Genomic DNA, 13,257 nt, shown 5'->3' on the forward strand with positions numbered 1-13,257 from the left:
CCATGTTCTTTTTATTTTCATTGAGTGCAGTGTTTCTTGAAAAAAAAATTTCTTCTGTTTGTTATAGTACTTTTTCTCCCAAAGTGTAATCTTCACTTGTCTTTTGCTTCTTGTTTTATGTCTTTTTCCTTCTTTTCTTCCTCCCTCCTTAAATGGCAACAGCGTCATCTAACCCTACCCTTTTCTCAAGAGCTGGGCCAGGGACGGAGAGCGGCCTGGCACAGCTGCCCCACAAGCATACCTCCTCTTAGCTTCCTGAGTGTCCTCCCTTTGGGAGAAGCCTTGGTGGGAAGCTGGGGTCAAGATGGAGTCCCCTGGTTCAAGGTGAAGGCCACAGCTCATGGATCTGTTATTTACCTTAACTGAGCAAGCCGCAAAACTGATTTTCAGGTTATTTTCCTCCTTACTTTTCTCTTTCCCACCTCTCCTCCTATTAGGAGGCCAGGGCAGAGAAAACAGAAGTGGCATTTTAGCTGGGAGTCCTTGTTCGGCAGCCCTGCTGTTCTATGTGGTAGAAATGGGTCCCTGCTTTTCCTGGGGCTTGACTTCATTCCTGGTTCTTAAAGCAATCGCAGGCACCTGGGCTTTCCCTGTCTCTCTCCCACCAGTGGGTACCTCCTCTTGGCCTCGTTCTTCCTTATCCCCAGCTCCTTCCTATCACAGTGCCTGGCGTACGGTGTGCTCTCAATAAATAGCAGCTGAATAAATGACTGGGAAAATCGATGAGGAATAACTGTTCTTGGATGTGGCTGTGCCCGAGTTTCATCACAGATGGAGGTTTCTCCTCTACTTTCAATTCTTTTCCTCCTTTTGGCAGACTTAAGGGAGGCAAGTGCAATACACATCCCTCCACGTTCCCATCTTTGCCCAGAAGGCAATTTTTATCTTAAGAAAAACATGTCTCGTGGGCTGGTCCACCCTGTGCTTGGGGATCCTCACTGGAGAAGGCCGGAGATGGTTCACAGGGATGGCCCTCGGGCTGAGCTGTCAACCCCCTTCCAGTGAGCTGGTGGAGGGCAGACAAGCCAGGGAGCCCAAGGGAATAGGTAGCGTCCAGCTCCTCCCAGGCCTTGCCCTGCTCTGTGCTCCTCATTACTCCCAGCTACCAGCTGAGGACACTCAGGTGTTCCCTGCCTCCACCCAGCCAGTCCTCCCCAGGCCCCGGTGCTGCCTCGTACAGCTGAGCAGGTTGCACACTGCAGCACTCCGAGGGAGCACCATTCCTAAAGGCTGTGATGTGACTGGCATCCCCTGGGGCTGGGCAATGCCCAAGGTCACAGTCAGCAGTGGCGGTGGCACTGATGGGCTGGTGCGCTCCGCCTCCCTGACAGCCTCCTGGGGACAGTAAGGTAGCCAGGGCTCCATCTTGCAGGTCCTAGGGGGGTCTGGACTTGATGTTGAGGGCCATGGGGACCACTGGAGCCTTTGAGGCGGGGAGAGATGCGCTTACAGATGAAAACATGCTCAGACAATTGCTCAAGTAGACATCGGCCGGAATCAACGCCCTGGGCTCCTTCCCCGGGACCCTGCCCTGGAGGATACCCCAGCCCCAGAGGAGGACAGCATGCTTCTTCTTACCAGCTCCCCGTTCAGCCGGAGGGCATCTGCCAGTTCCAGCAGGATGGACACCCGCTCACTGGGCCGCACGGAGGGCCCGCGGAACTTCCTGCCTTCTTCCACCCGCAGAGCTGGTAATTTCACCATCATTTTCAGCGTCTTTATGGCCTCTGGGTAGTCCCCCGACTTGCTGAGGGCCCTGGCCCTGATGAAGTGGTAGAGGGGGTGGTCTCGGACCTAGAGGAGCATAGCAGAGTGGGGCCTCCAGTTTGCCATCGCTGCTGCTGCTGCTCACAACACCCAGAGCAGAGAGGGCCCGGGAGCCCGCGGAGCCTGGCTCTGCCTTCGGCCAGCAAAGGGTCTGAGAGGTGTGGGGAGGCCCTCCGCCTGGGGTGACAGGGCAGAGGACCCCCACCTGGAAGTTGTGGCTGACAGCCAGCTCCAAGCAGTGGGAGGACATGGCAAAGTTGCCCTGAGCCAGGTAGATCTGGGCCATGAGCAGGTGGGCGTCTGCCCAGGTCGGATCCAGCTCCAGGCAACGCTGCAGGGTGCTCTGGGCATTCTCCAGCTCTCCTAGAAGGAAAAGACAAACCTTTAAGTCCACAGCCCAGTATGGAAAGGCAGAATGACTTTTATATGTCCTGATACCCAAATTAGGCATCTTACTCAGCTCTGTTCTGCTTCACTCAGAGAACCTTCCCTAAAATCAAAACTACAGAGTTTTTGCCTTGACCCAGACAAAAGCCAGGAAGTCAGGCCCTCCTCTCTCGGTGTCCCTCAGGAAGACCCCTACGTCCCTTCACTGCTCCATCTGGAAGCTACGGAGGAACACAGAAGTCCCAATTCCCACCCCTAAGAGCAGAACAAAGCCCAGTAATAACAGCAACGGTAACGGCCACATTTATGAAGCACCTGCTCGGTGCCCCGCACAGGCCATGCACTTCAGCGTGTCTGGGGTAGTATCCGCCCAGCCCTGTATGGCTGGTATTATTATCCTTGTCTTTTAATATAGGATCGCTGGTGGCACGAACGGTTTGTGCTTGGCTGCTAACCGAAAGGTGGCGGTTCAAACCCACCCAGCGGAGCTGCCAAAGAAAGGCCTGGCAAACTGCTTCCATAAAGATCACAGCCAAGAAAACCCTACAGAGTTCAGTTCTACCTTCTAACACGTGGAGTCGCCAAAAGTCAGAACTGACCCAATGGCAGAGAGTTGGGGTTTTTTGGTTTTCTTTTAATACAGGACCTGTGACTGCAGCCCACACAGCTTGGAAGGGAGAAAACCAGCATTTAAACCCAGGCCCGTCAGTCTCCAAGCCTCATCCTGCACCTCCTGGCACTGTGGGGCTGAGAGCCTCCCTGCTCCAGGCTGGTGCTTAGCAGGTGGCCTGGCAGCCCAGGGCGGGGCACGGCGAGCTGGCAGGAAAACCTCCTCCTCTGTGGCCAGGTCCCACACCAGCTTCCGCTTGGGGTCTACAATGTGGCACGTAGGGAGCACCTGGGTCCCAAACTCCCTGCTCCTGCCCTGAGCGCTGCAGAAAGGTGAACAGGTAACCATGGCAACCCAGGCCGCTGGAGACCACACCTTGGCCCCAAACCTGCTGGCAGCTGCCAGCACCCCTGAGGAACCCTCCTGCCATGCCTTGCACCCAGGAGGCCTTGACACCATGGCTACACCTGGTGCCCGGTGCAGACAGGGAGGACCGAGGCCCCCAGCAGCATCCAAGCACACACGGGGTGCCCAGGGACAAACGCATGGCCAGAGTGGCCTTGGACCACAGCAGGGTGCCCACAGAGCATAATCCCTCTCTCCAGGGTGTGAGCCTTGAGGTGGGAGAAGCTGGAAGGGCACTGCTCTGGCCCCTCAGGGCTCTAAAGCTCAGGAGAGGCCCCGGCCAGGGCCCAGCAAGGCCACGCCAGGGGCCCAGAGAGCCCCAGGGCCGAAGGTCACCTGCAAACACTGCCCATGCAGGGCTGCACCCCAGGATGGGTCGCGCGTGGATGACCAACGGGACAGGTCTCAGCCTGCTGTGCAGCCTTCCTTGACCACCCTTTAAAAATGCTGCCCCTCCACCTCTGCATCCTTCTTCCCTTCAGTCCCCTCCAGGGCGCTAGGATGTTCCAACAAACTGCACAGTGTGCTCTGCTGCTTTATGTCTGTTCCTCCTGCTCCTTTAACCAGCTGCTGCGGAGTTGTCTGACTCTTGGTGGCCCCGTGCGTGTCGGAGCAGAACTCGGCCCGACGCGGTTTTCAACGGCTGACTCTGGGGAAGCAGATCACCAGGGCTTTCTTCCAAGGCACCTCTGGGTGGACTTGAACCTCCAGCCTTATGGTTAGCAGTGGCGTGTGCTAACCGTTTGCACCACCCAGAGACTTCACGTCCCCTAACTAGAATGCAAACTCCCGAGGCGGGGATTTCTGCCTATTTTCAGCACCGCTGTATTTTAGTACTCAGAGCAGCGCCTAGCAGGGAACAGGAGTCCAACAGCACAGATGAAGTAGGGGATCAGCAAAGGGCCCGGGTGGGAGAGAGCCCAGCTGGTAAGGCTGGTCAGAGTGCCGGGGGCAGGACAGAGTGGGCAGGCCTCGTAAGGCAGGCGTGTGTGCGTGAGCGTGAGTGTGCGTGAGTGTGAGCGTGCGTGTGCGTGTGTGCAAAGCAGCCCCGACAGGGAGTCACAGACACCAAACCAGAAGCAGAAGCCCCACCAGGTGAGGGGAGGCCAGGCCCCACCCGGCCGCAAGGGCCCACCGGCTCACCTGAGAGATGCTTGACCTGAGCCGACAGATAAAGGGGCTCCATCAGAGCTGGGGCTGCTCTGACCACAGGGTTCAAGATCACGGCGGCTTGTTTAAGAAGTGGAGACACGATCTGGCCTGGCGACCGGGGCTGCGGGAACAGCGGGGTCTGCTCTGTGGTCTGCCCTGGGCAAGAGCCTCCCAGCGCTCTCAGCGAGCACACCCTCAGCGGAGAGATTTATTCCCCCTACGCCGACTGTCCACTCGGCACCTTCTAGTGGTTGAGCATAAGCTCCGGAGAGTGGGGACTTGGGAGCCCTGGTGGTGCAGTGGTTAAGAGCTCGGCTGCTCACCAAAAGGTTGGCAGTTGGAATCCACCAGCTGCTCCCTGGAAACCCTATGGGGCAGTTCTATTCTGCCCTATAGGGTCGCTGTGAGTCACAATCGACTCAACAGCAATGGGTTTATGGAGACTGTGTTATGTTTACTGTGTTCCCAGTACCTAGAATGGGACCTGGTACACGGCAGAGCACCCAGTAAGTCTTGCTGAATAACTCATTACAAGGCGCGGGGGGCGGTATTAAGATGTGTAAGATACGGTCCTTGCCCACGAGGAATCCTGACTGGCTGGGAAAGCTGGACTAACGAGTAAAGACTAACAGACTTCCTGGAAGACTTCCAGAAAAAAAAAGCCAAGCTCTTCTCTAAGGTAAAGGCAAGGCATGGGGTAGAGCTCTGCTCCCCCAAGTGTGGCCCCAGGTCAGCAGCATCAGCATCACCTGGGGGCTGTTAGACATGCAGGGATTTGGGCCCTGCCACTGAGTCAGAATCGGCCTCCTAACAACCTCCCAGGAGATTCGAGTGGGGGATGTCCAAGTGTGAGAAGCCCTGGGCTACCCGCCCGCTCAAGGCTCAGACGAGCCTGGTGACAGGAAAGGCGAGCTCCCTGCCTCTGTTCTTCAGGTGCGCACGCACCCACACCTGTGCTCCAGACCCCTGCCATGAAGACAGGCTTGCCCCTCACCTGCTTGGGGCAGAAGAACAAGTACTCCTTGGCGATGCAGACCAGGAAGGGGGGGTTCAGCCGTTCAAAGTACTCAGGGCCCAGAGGGAGGCCCTGCATGCTGGAGAAATGCAGCTCGGCTGCTTCCTTCAGAAGCGCTGTGGCCTCCTGTTCTGGCTTGTGCTTCTTGGATGCCAGGAGGGCCTGGAGGAAAACCAGCACCTGTGGATAGAGGCCAGAGTCTTGGAACCAGCGCCAGCCTGGGCAGACTGGGTGGTGGAGGGCAAGGCAGGAGTCCCGGCCATCCTGGCTGCTTTGTATTAGAAAGTGGGGGTAGGAGGAGGGTGGGGGACAGAATCAGGGAGCGACCCATGCCCCAGAGAGCTTGGACCTCAGATTTCCCAAGGGATTGCTGCACTTCCTTCAGGAATTCCAGCTGGTGCTCAGCCTCCTCCAGGTGGCCTTCCAAGATCTGGCACCAGATGATCCCTGAGAATGAGACAGAACATGGATGAGCAGCCAGCTCTGAAGCAGACCAGCCGCCCACCGAGCTGAGAAGCCTGGATGAGAGCTGGAAAGGAGGGACCCCGGGGCAGGGTCTCTGACTTTCCAACACCCTCATCAGCTGAGACATGTGCTCATGGTACAGATTCAAAGCACAAGGCAGCATATAGGAACGTCCCTTGTTCATGCTCTGCTCCACAACGCCTCTCTCGAGAGAAAACCGCTTCTAGATACACTGAAGGCGTGTATTCCTCCAAACACTTTTCTAAGCATTTATGTTTTAATGTGTACACAGGAGTCCCATGGAGCCCTGGTGGTGCAATGGTTGAGCACTTGACTGCTAACCAAAAGGTCAGTGGTTCAAACCCACCAGCAGCTTCGAGGGAGAAAAGATCTGGCAGTCTGCTCCCGTAAAGATTACAGCCTAGGAAACCCCATGGGGCAGTGCTACTCTGTCCTGTAAGGTAGCTATGAGTCAGGATCAACTTGATGGCACCCAACAACATCGCTATGAGTCGTAACTGACTCAATGGCACGCAACGACAAGAACACAGGAGTCCCAGGATGGCACCAATTGTTAAGCGCTTGACTACTAACCAAAAAATCAGCAGTTTAAACCCACCTGGAGGCACCTTGGAAGAAAGGCCTGGAGGTGTGCTTCCAAAAGGTCACAGCCTTGAAAATGCACTGGAGCAGTTCTACTCTGCACACATGGGGTCACCAGAAGTCGGAATCGACTTGACAGCAACCGAGTTCTGTTTTTTTTTTAAAATGTGTATACATACACAGCTCAAACATACACGTTTATTTGTACATACACGCTCATACCAAAAGGTTTAAAAACACACACAAAGAGATTCGGATCACATACACCATCCTGCAACTTGCTTTTTTCACTTTATATATGAAGACCCTCAGCAAGAAATGGACTGACGCAGTGGCCGCAACCATGGGTTCAAACACGGCAATGATTTCGAGGATGGCACAGGACCGGGCAGTGTTTTTTGTTTTGTTGTACACAGGGTCGCTATGAGTCAGAACTGACTCAAAGGTACCTAACAATGACAACAACCTGACGGACATACTCTCCCTTCAGTTCATACAGATCTACCGCATTCTTTTTAATGATAATATCCCACTGTGTGGATGGAATATTTAACCAATGCCCTATTGAAGGGAACCTAATATCCATTTAGCTAGTTGGTTTCTGCTGTTTAAATACTACAGTGTCATGTTCGAACATTACTGTATGTTCAAATTCCTCAAGTAGAACTGACGGGTCAAAAGCATGCGTATTTACGACGTTTATACCAAAAACCAACCCAGTTGCCACTGAGTCGACTCCAGCTCGTGGGGATCCCATGCGTGTCAGAGCAGAACTGTGCTCCACAGGGTATTCAATGGCTGACTTTTTGGAAGTAGATCGCCAGGCCCTTCTTCCGAGCCTCTAGGTGGACTTGAACCTCCAACCTTTCTCAGTTAGCAGCCAAGAATGTTAACTGTTTTCACCGATTTGACCTCCAAAGATATGTCAATTTCCATGACTGCCAACAGAATCTGGAAGTCTCCTTCCCCCACAATACTGCTGACATGCTCCCCTCTTTGCCCGTCTGAAAAGGGAAAAGTAGCTTAATTTGCATTTACTTATTAAGAATGAGTATCTTTTCTATATTCAATGGCCTTTTCTACTGTGAATTTCCTGTTCATAGCCTTTGACTATTTTTCTTTTGGGATGATTTACTTTGATATATATAGATTAAGACTGTTAACCCTTTGTTGCAAACATTTCCTATCAGTTTGCCACTTACCTTTTACCTGTTTTCACAGTGTCTAATGCCATTTAGAAGTATGAACTTTTTATGTAGTCAAATCTGTAAAACCTTCTCCTTTGTAGCTTCTGAGTTTGCAGTGGGGTTTAGAATCCCCAGGGAAACTCGAGTTTAATTTAATTGGCATGATTAATTCATCTGGAATTCATGATGTGAGAGGGGACTTACCGTCTTTATTTATTTTTTTTATAATGAATAGCCAGGTCTCCAACCATCATCTGTTCAACCATCTATGGATATGAAACGTCAGCTTTATTATAAGGTCTGTTTCTGCCCCGTTTACTGATTTGTTTATTGCAGTGCTGGCCTCAAGCTGACGTCATTACTATGGTTTTGTGATACGCTGTGAGGTTGGGAGACACATTCCCTCTGTTCCTATTCATCTTCTTGTCCAGATACTTTTTGACTATTCTGGTGCACCTCCTCCTGACGGCCTTCCTAAGGACCACCGTGGTTTTCAGAGACACCCATCCTACCATGTGGCCTGTCTAGGGGATTTTTTCCTTTGCAGTCACGCTTCTCATTTTCAACAACTCTTTTTTTCGTTCTCTTCACCCTTCCACCATGTTCTTGACTTATGCACATAAAAGCCTTTCCACTGAAGGTGCTTTAAGGGGAAACAACTATTTTTGATATTCTGTCTTAACTTGGCTTCTGAGAGGACCACAGCTTTCCGTGCCCCCTGGCCCCTTTTAAACGTCTAACCGATTCACAGACAGAGCGCTAGACTGACGAGCATCAGCAGCCGGGGTGGACTTCCCCAGAAATTAAGGTCACTGTTTGATCTTCCCAGACAGGCCAGATAAAACGGTGACTGGCCTGGGCTGGGGTGAATGGGACAGACCCTCTGAGCAGTGGACTTCCCTTCTGGTTGACAGGCTGGGGCTCCCCCTTGGATGAGGAAGTGGGGAAGGTCTTAGCCTTACGGAGAAACGTTTGAGGGGATTTTGCCTACGTGCTGAGCAGCTGAGTCTTTCTTTCTGCCCTTCGTGCCCCTGGTGGTGGTGGCAAGTCCTGTGGGTTCTGTTTTGCTCCCAACTGTCCCAAAACCCAGCAAGAGCCTCCTGGATTCTATTCTCTGGTTTGGGCACAGTTCCAGTCACCCCCTCTTAGCTCACTGACTGCCTGTTATGGGTTAGACTGGTGCCCCCTGAAAAGATACGCTGAAGTCCTAACCCCTGTGCCTGTGAAAGGGACCTTATTTGGAAATACTGTCTTTGACGATGCTATCAGTTAACACGAGGCCATAACGCAGGAGGGTAGCTTCTACCCCAGTCTGAGCAGTGTCCTTACAAAAGAGGAGGAGAGACGTGGGGGGACACACAAAGGGAAAATGGCCAGGCGAAGAGAGACAGAGACTGGAGTGATGCATCTCTGAGCCAAGGAACATCAAGGATTGTGGCCCTCACCAGAAGCTGGGAGAGACATGCAACAGATTCTCCCTCAGAGCCCGCAGAAGGGATCAACATGGCTGACACGCTGACTTCAGACTTCATCCTCCAGAACTGTGAGATAACGCATTTCTGTTCTTTAAAGCCACCCGGTTTGCGGTCCTTTGCTTCAGCACCCCCAGGAGACCACCACACTGCCCGTGGCATGCTTCTCCCAGCCTTTGTCACCATCCACTCCCCATTTTTGATATTCGTTTTTCCTGCAGCTCTTTGGGGAAAGCCCGTCCACTTGTTTTTGCAGCTGACTCATCTCTGCCTGTGGTGGTTTATGGGTTTACAGACCTACTTAGAGTTTCCACGTATGTCATGCTGTCTGCTTCACCTCTTCTAGTACCTTTCCCTGTGCTACAGCGGACTTCTTATCTTTTTGAAAACATCTCCCGTTATTTTCACGGGCTTCGGGATGGAAGAAGAAGCACGGACCTGAGGGGTCAGCCTGACCCTGTTGAACGAGGAGTCACTGTGCTTTACAGGTGAGGAGCCTGGAGCTTCACGAGGAGAAGTGACTTGCCCTGAAGCACACAGTTCCTGGGAGCCAGGGCAGGAACCCGGTCAGCCCTGAGCACAGTGCCCCACAGCTTTCTCAGCCAAAATGAAATGCCGCCTGTTCAGAATTCACCAGAAACCACACATCTGGGACTTTTAGAAATGTGTAAAATGCAAACAGGGCTCTTGGAAATTCATTTGACACTTACAGAAAGGATTGAAAAAAAGCATGCGGACAGACAGGGAAGTAAACCACTGGGGACACCTGCCCTGGTGGCCTTCAGCTCAGTGCCCTGCGGATGGAGGCTACGGAGGCAAGTCCAGGGCAGGGGGCTGCTGGTAAGTGAGCTGTTTCCAACACGAGCCTTTCGGGGCCTGAGATGAGGCAGGCTGACCACGTATAGGGCAGGCTGTCATCCTTGGGGGTGAGTGTGGGCATCGTCATCTGAGTTGGATCTACATCAGAGGGGCTTCCAAAAATCCCCACGCCCCTTACATCTACACTTGTGGATTCACAGAAAGGCATCCCATGGAAAATGTACCCCCAAACTCACCCTCGAAGGAGAATACGTCCCAGCACTCTCTTTGGCTCCCGACACCCACCTCCCACCAGCCATACACCCTGCTTGCAGAGACCTGTCAAGGAGGCTATGCTGCTCTCGTCCAGCTTCATGGCCTCAGAGTACCACAGCGATGCCTCCTTCACTTGGTCCTGCAGGATGAAGAGATAGCCCAGCTCCATGGCCACGTGGGTGTGGGAGGGGTTGGCCAAGAAGATGCGCTCCATGAAGCTGCACACTAGCCGTAGGATTGCCTGCTGTCTTCCACACTGCAAAGAACAGACATGGGAAGAGAGAAGCCGGTCAGTGCAGCCTGAGCAAGGCCACGTCAGATGGGGGAACTCTGGCAGGCTCAGGAGAGCCCAAGGGGTACTTGTGGACATCTAGGCAATGGGGCCGTGCAGCTGGCCAGCTCCCAAAGGTCTCACACTGGCCACGTGTGTGGAACCTGCCTCCAGCCACAGGGCCAGCCCCGCTGGGCCCTCTGAGGCTTCCACTGTCTGTCCACAGTAATGGGTCCAAGAAGTTGCCAAGAGGTTTTTCACAAACTGAAGCTGGGTGAGAGAAGCTTTCTGCCCTGGCAGCTGCCAGCAGCAGAGAATCAGACGCTGACAGGGACAGAGAGATGACGTCCCAGTGGCACTCAATGCCACAGTTGTGGTGTCTGAGGCCCCGGGGCTGCCCGGATCCTTACGCAATCCCTTCTTGTAAGTTCTGGTTGGGGCTGAAGTGTCAGACAAAGACAGACTCTACAGCAAGCTGGTTTATTCGGAACTTGCCTAATGTCAGAGAGGCCTAGGCAGGCCGGCCTTCCCCATGACTTCCACCAAAAGAGTACGGGAGCCGGGAACCCCAGCAACCCTGAGGCCGTAGCTGGGCATGGCCCTCCTTCCCTAAGTAAAGCATCTCCCACCCTAAAAGGGCTCTCAGCCCTCACTGCCCTGATAATCACAACATCTCTGAGGAGTGCCGGTCAAGGGTTCAGAGTCCACATATCACAGTTAGTCGCCAGAAATGGGGAAGGGCCATGGCAGGGCTACCAGCCTGACAGGCTCAACTTGGGCTGTGGAGGCTGACGGGGGGCGGGGGGGTGGAGGAGAGAAGGGGCAGGGAACCAGGAAGCTTTGTGAGGACAGAAGTCTCCCCTAAGGAACACACAGAGAAGCACCATTTCAGAAACCAGAAAAAAGAACCTTACCAGTCTGCTAATCACAAGAATTTTTTTAAGATGGAGGCTTGGATTTTGGGGCTCTCTCATCTCTAGTGCCTTAATCAGGTTTCTGACATGCTCGGCGGCCTGCAGGACAGAAGAGACAACATGAAAAGTGACATAATTCCGAGTCCGGGCAATGGTTCTCAACCCTGGCCCCACAATACTATCAGCTGAGAGATCTCTCTAAATACCCACGGAAGAAAGATATGGCAGTCTGCTTCCATAAAGACGTAAAGCCTTGGAAACCTTATGGGGCTGTTCTACTCTGTCCTGTAGGGCCACTATGAGTTGGAATTGACTCTACAGCAGGGTTTAACAGGGATGGAAGCCAGGCATCAGTATTATTTCAAATCACCCTACATGGAGCTTTTGGGAACATCATTCACCCAGAGTTGGCACTGCCCCTCTTCCTGAGTTTGTGAAGAGCAGCTGCCCCTTCAGCCCTACCCAGGCAGAGCCAAGAGCCAGCCCTCACTGTCCACGCTGCAGCCCACCAGGCCGACCAGGTACCTATGCTGGCCCAGGGGCAGATGAGCAGGATGAGCCCCTGGCCCAGGGGCAGATGGCCAGGATGAGCCCCTGGCCCAGGGGCAGATGGCCAGGATGAGCCCCTGGCCCAGGCGCAGACGGCCAGGATAAGCCCCTGGCCCAGGAGCCTCCCCTCCATTTCGACACAAGTCACAAGCATGACTGGTGCCTTGCTGTCATCCCGGGGAATCCCCCCAGCAGCCCTGCGAGTTGGTGCCGCTATCAGCACTTGGCAGGGTCAGGAAGGCTGGGTGGTATCCCCAAGGACCTCAGCTAAGTGACCGACTGACTCCAAAGCCAGTATCCCCCACCCCGACTCTCCTGCCCACCACCCCCAACACCCCTACCCAGGAGTGGGGAGTTCTCAGCTCCGAGCTGCCAAGATGAGCCTAAAGAGAACCCAGGATGGGGTGGGTCCGCTCTGCGCAGCATCAAACAGCAACATGAGAGCCGGGCGGCCTAGGCCGGGCAGGGGTTGAGGTGCCAGGTTTTGGGGTGAGGGTGAAGAAGGGGTGTTCAGTGCCAACTTGCCCCTAGGAGTGACCTCAGGCTGGGCCCCAGGAAGCTCTGGAGACAGAGGGAGCTGAGGACAGGCCCATCCTGTTCCCACCCAGAGACAGTGTGGGGCGACTGTTAAGGGTTTCTTCCAAATACGAACTGTCCCCTCCATCCCAGTCCACCCCAATTCCCAGCACAAAACCCACACTCTCAGGGCCTCCTCCTCCCTCCTCCGCCACGGCCCCTTGGAGATCCTTGATTTGCCATAACTTCCACAAAGGCAGATGCTGTTTCCTGTTTTATTGATTCAAAAGGCAAATTTTGGCTGAGAAAACACTCTTTTTTAACAAGAGCCTGTCTGGATACTGAAGTTTTCATCAGAGTTCCGGGGGGTTTTGACAGCCTTGGAGGGCCCTTTTAGGTTTCTTTGGAAGACTACAAACCTTAGGACCTAGTCTGGTGCCAGGTACTGCCTGGTCAGTGCCTGAGCATTTCCAGCCCTCTCGACCCCAGTGGCGTTTCTAGAACTCGGAAACACTACCACGACCTGTCCTATCAGTTAACACTGGTTCTCAGCGCCCCAGGCACGGTTCTAAGCTTTCCCACTATCTCATTTAGTCCTTCTAACCACCTCACAAGGTAGGTGCAGTGATCTCATTTTACAAATGAGGATTCCGAGGCTTATCCAGGTGGAAACACCGGTCCAGATTCACAAGGGTAGCAGGTGGCGGAGCCAGAATCAGTCCGCTGTCGAGCTGTATGGCTCAGAGCCAAACCAGGGCAGACGTTCTTGGCGGGGAGTACCGGGTGGGAAGGAGGGGGCCGCGATCCGGAGAGCCCGGGGAGCGTGCTCCGAGGCCTCTGGGTGGGGCGCGAGAGGCGGGGCACGAGGGC

General features: G+C 54.0%; 1 protein-coding gene across 1 annotated transcript in view; it reads right to left on the reverse strand.

Annotated features, from left to right (window-relative positions):
- The window catches only part of TTC21A (tetratricopeptide repeat domain 21A), a 49,051-nt gene that overhangs the window by 11,925 nt on the left and 23,869 nt on the right, over positions 1-13,257 (reverse strand). The window contains 8 exon segments of the mRNA XM_004377387.2: positions 616-710; positions 1,579-1,794; positions 1,973-2,130; positions 4,313-4,442; positions 5,316-5,516; positions 5,686-5,783; positions 10,201-10,393; positions 11,323-11,421. Coding sequence (XP_004377444.1) covers positions 616-710; positions 1,579-1,794; positions 1,973-2,130; positions 4,313-4,442; positions 5,316-5,516; positions 5,686-5,783; positions 10,201-10,393; positions 11,323-11,421 — 1,190 coding nt within the window.

The sequence above is a fragment of the Trichechus manatus genome, unplaced genomic scaffold, assembly GCF_000243295.1.
Source record: "Trichechus manatus latirostris isolate Lorelei unplaced genomic scaffold, TriManLat1.0 scaffold00049, whole genome shotgun sequence".
In the NCBI taxonomy this organism is placed as follows: Eukaryota; Metazoa; Chordata; class Mammalia; order Sirenia; family Trichechidae; genus Trichechus; species Trichechus manatus.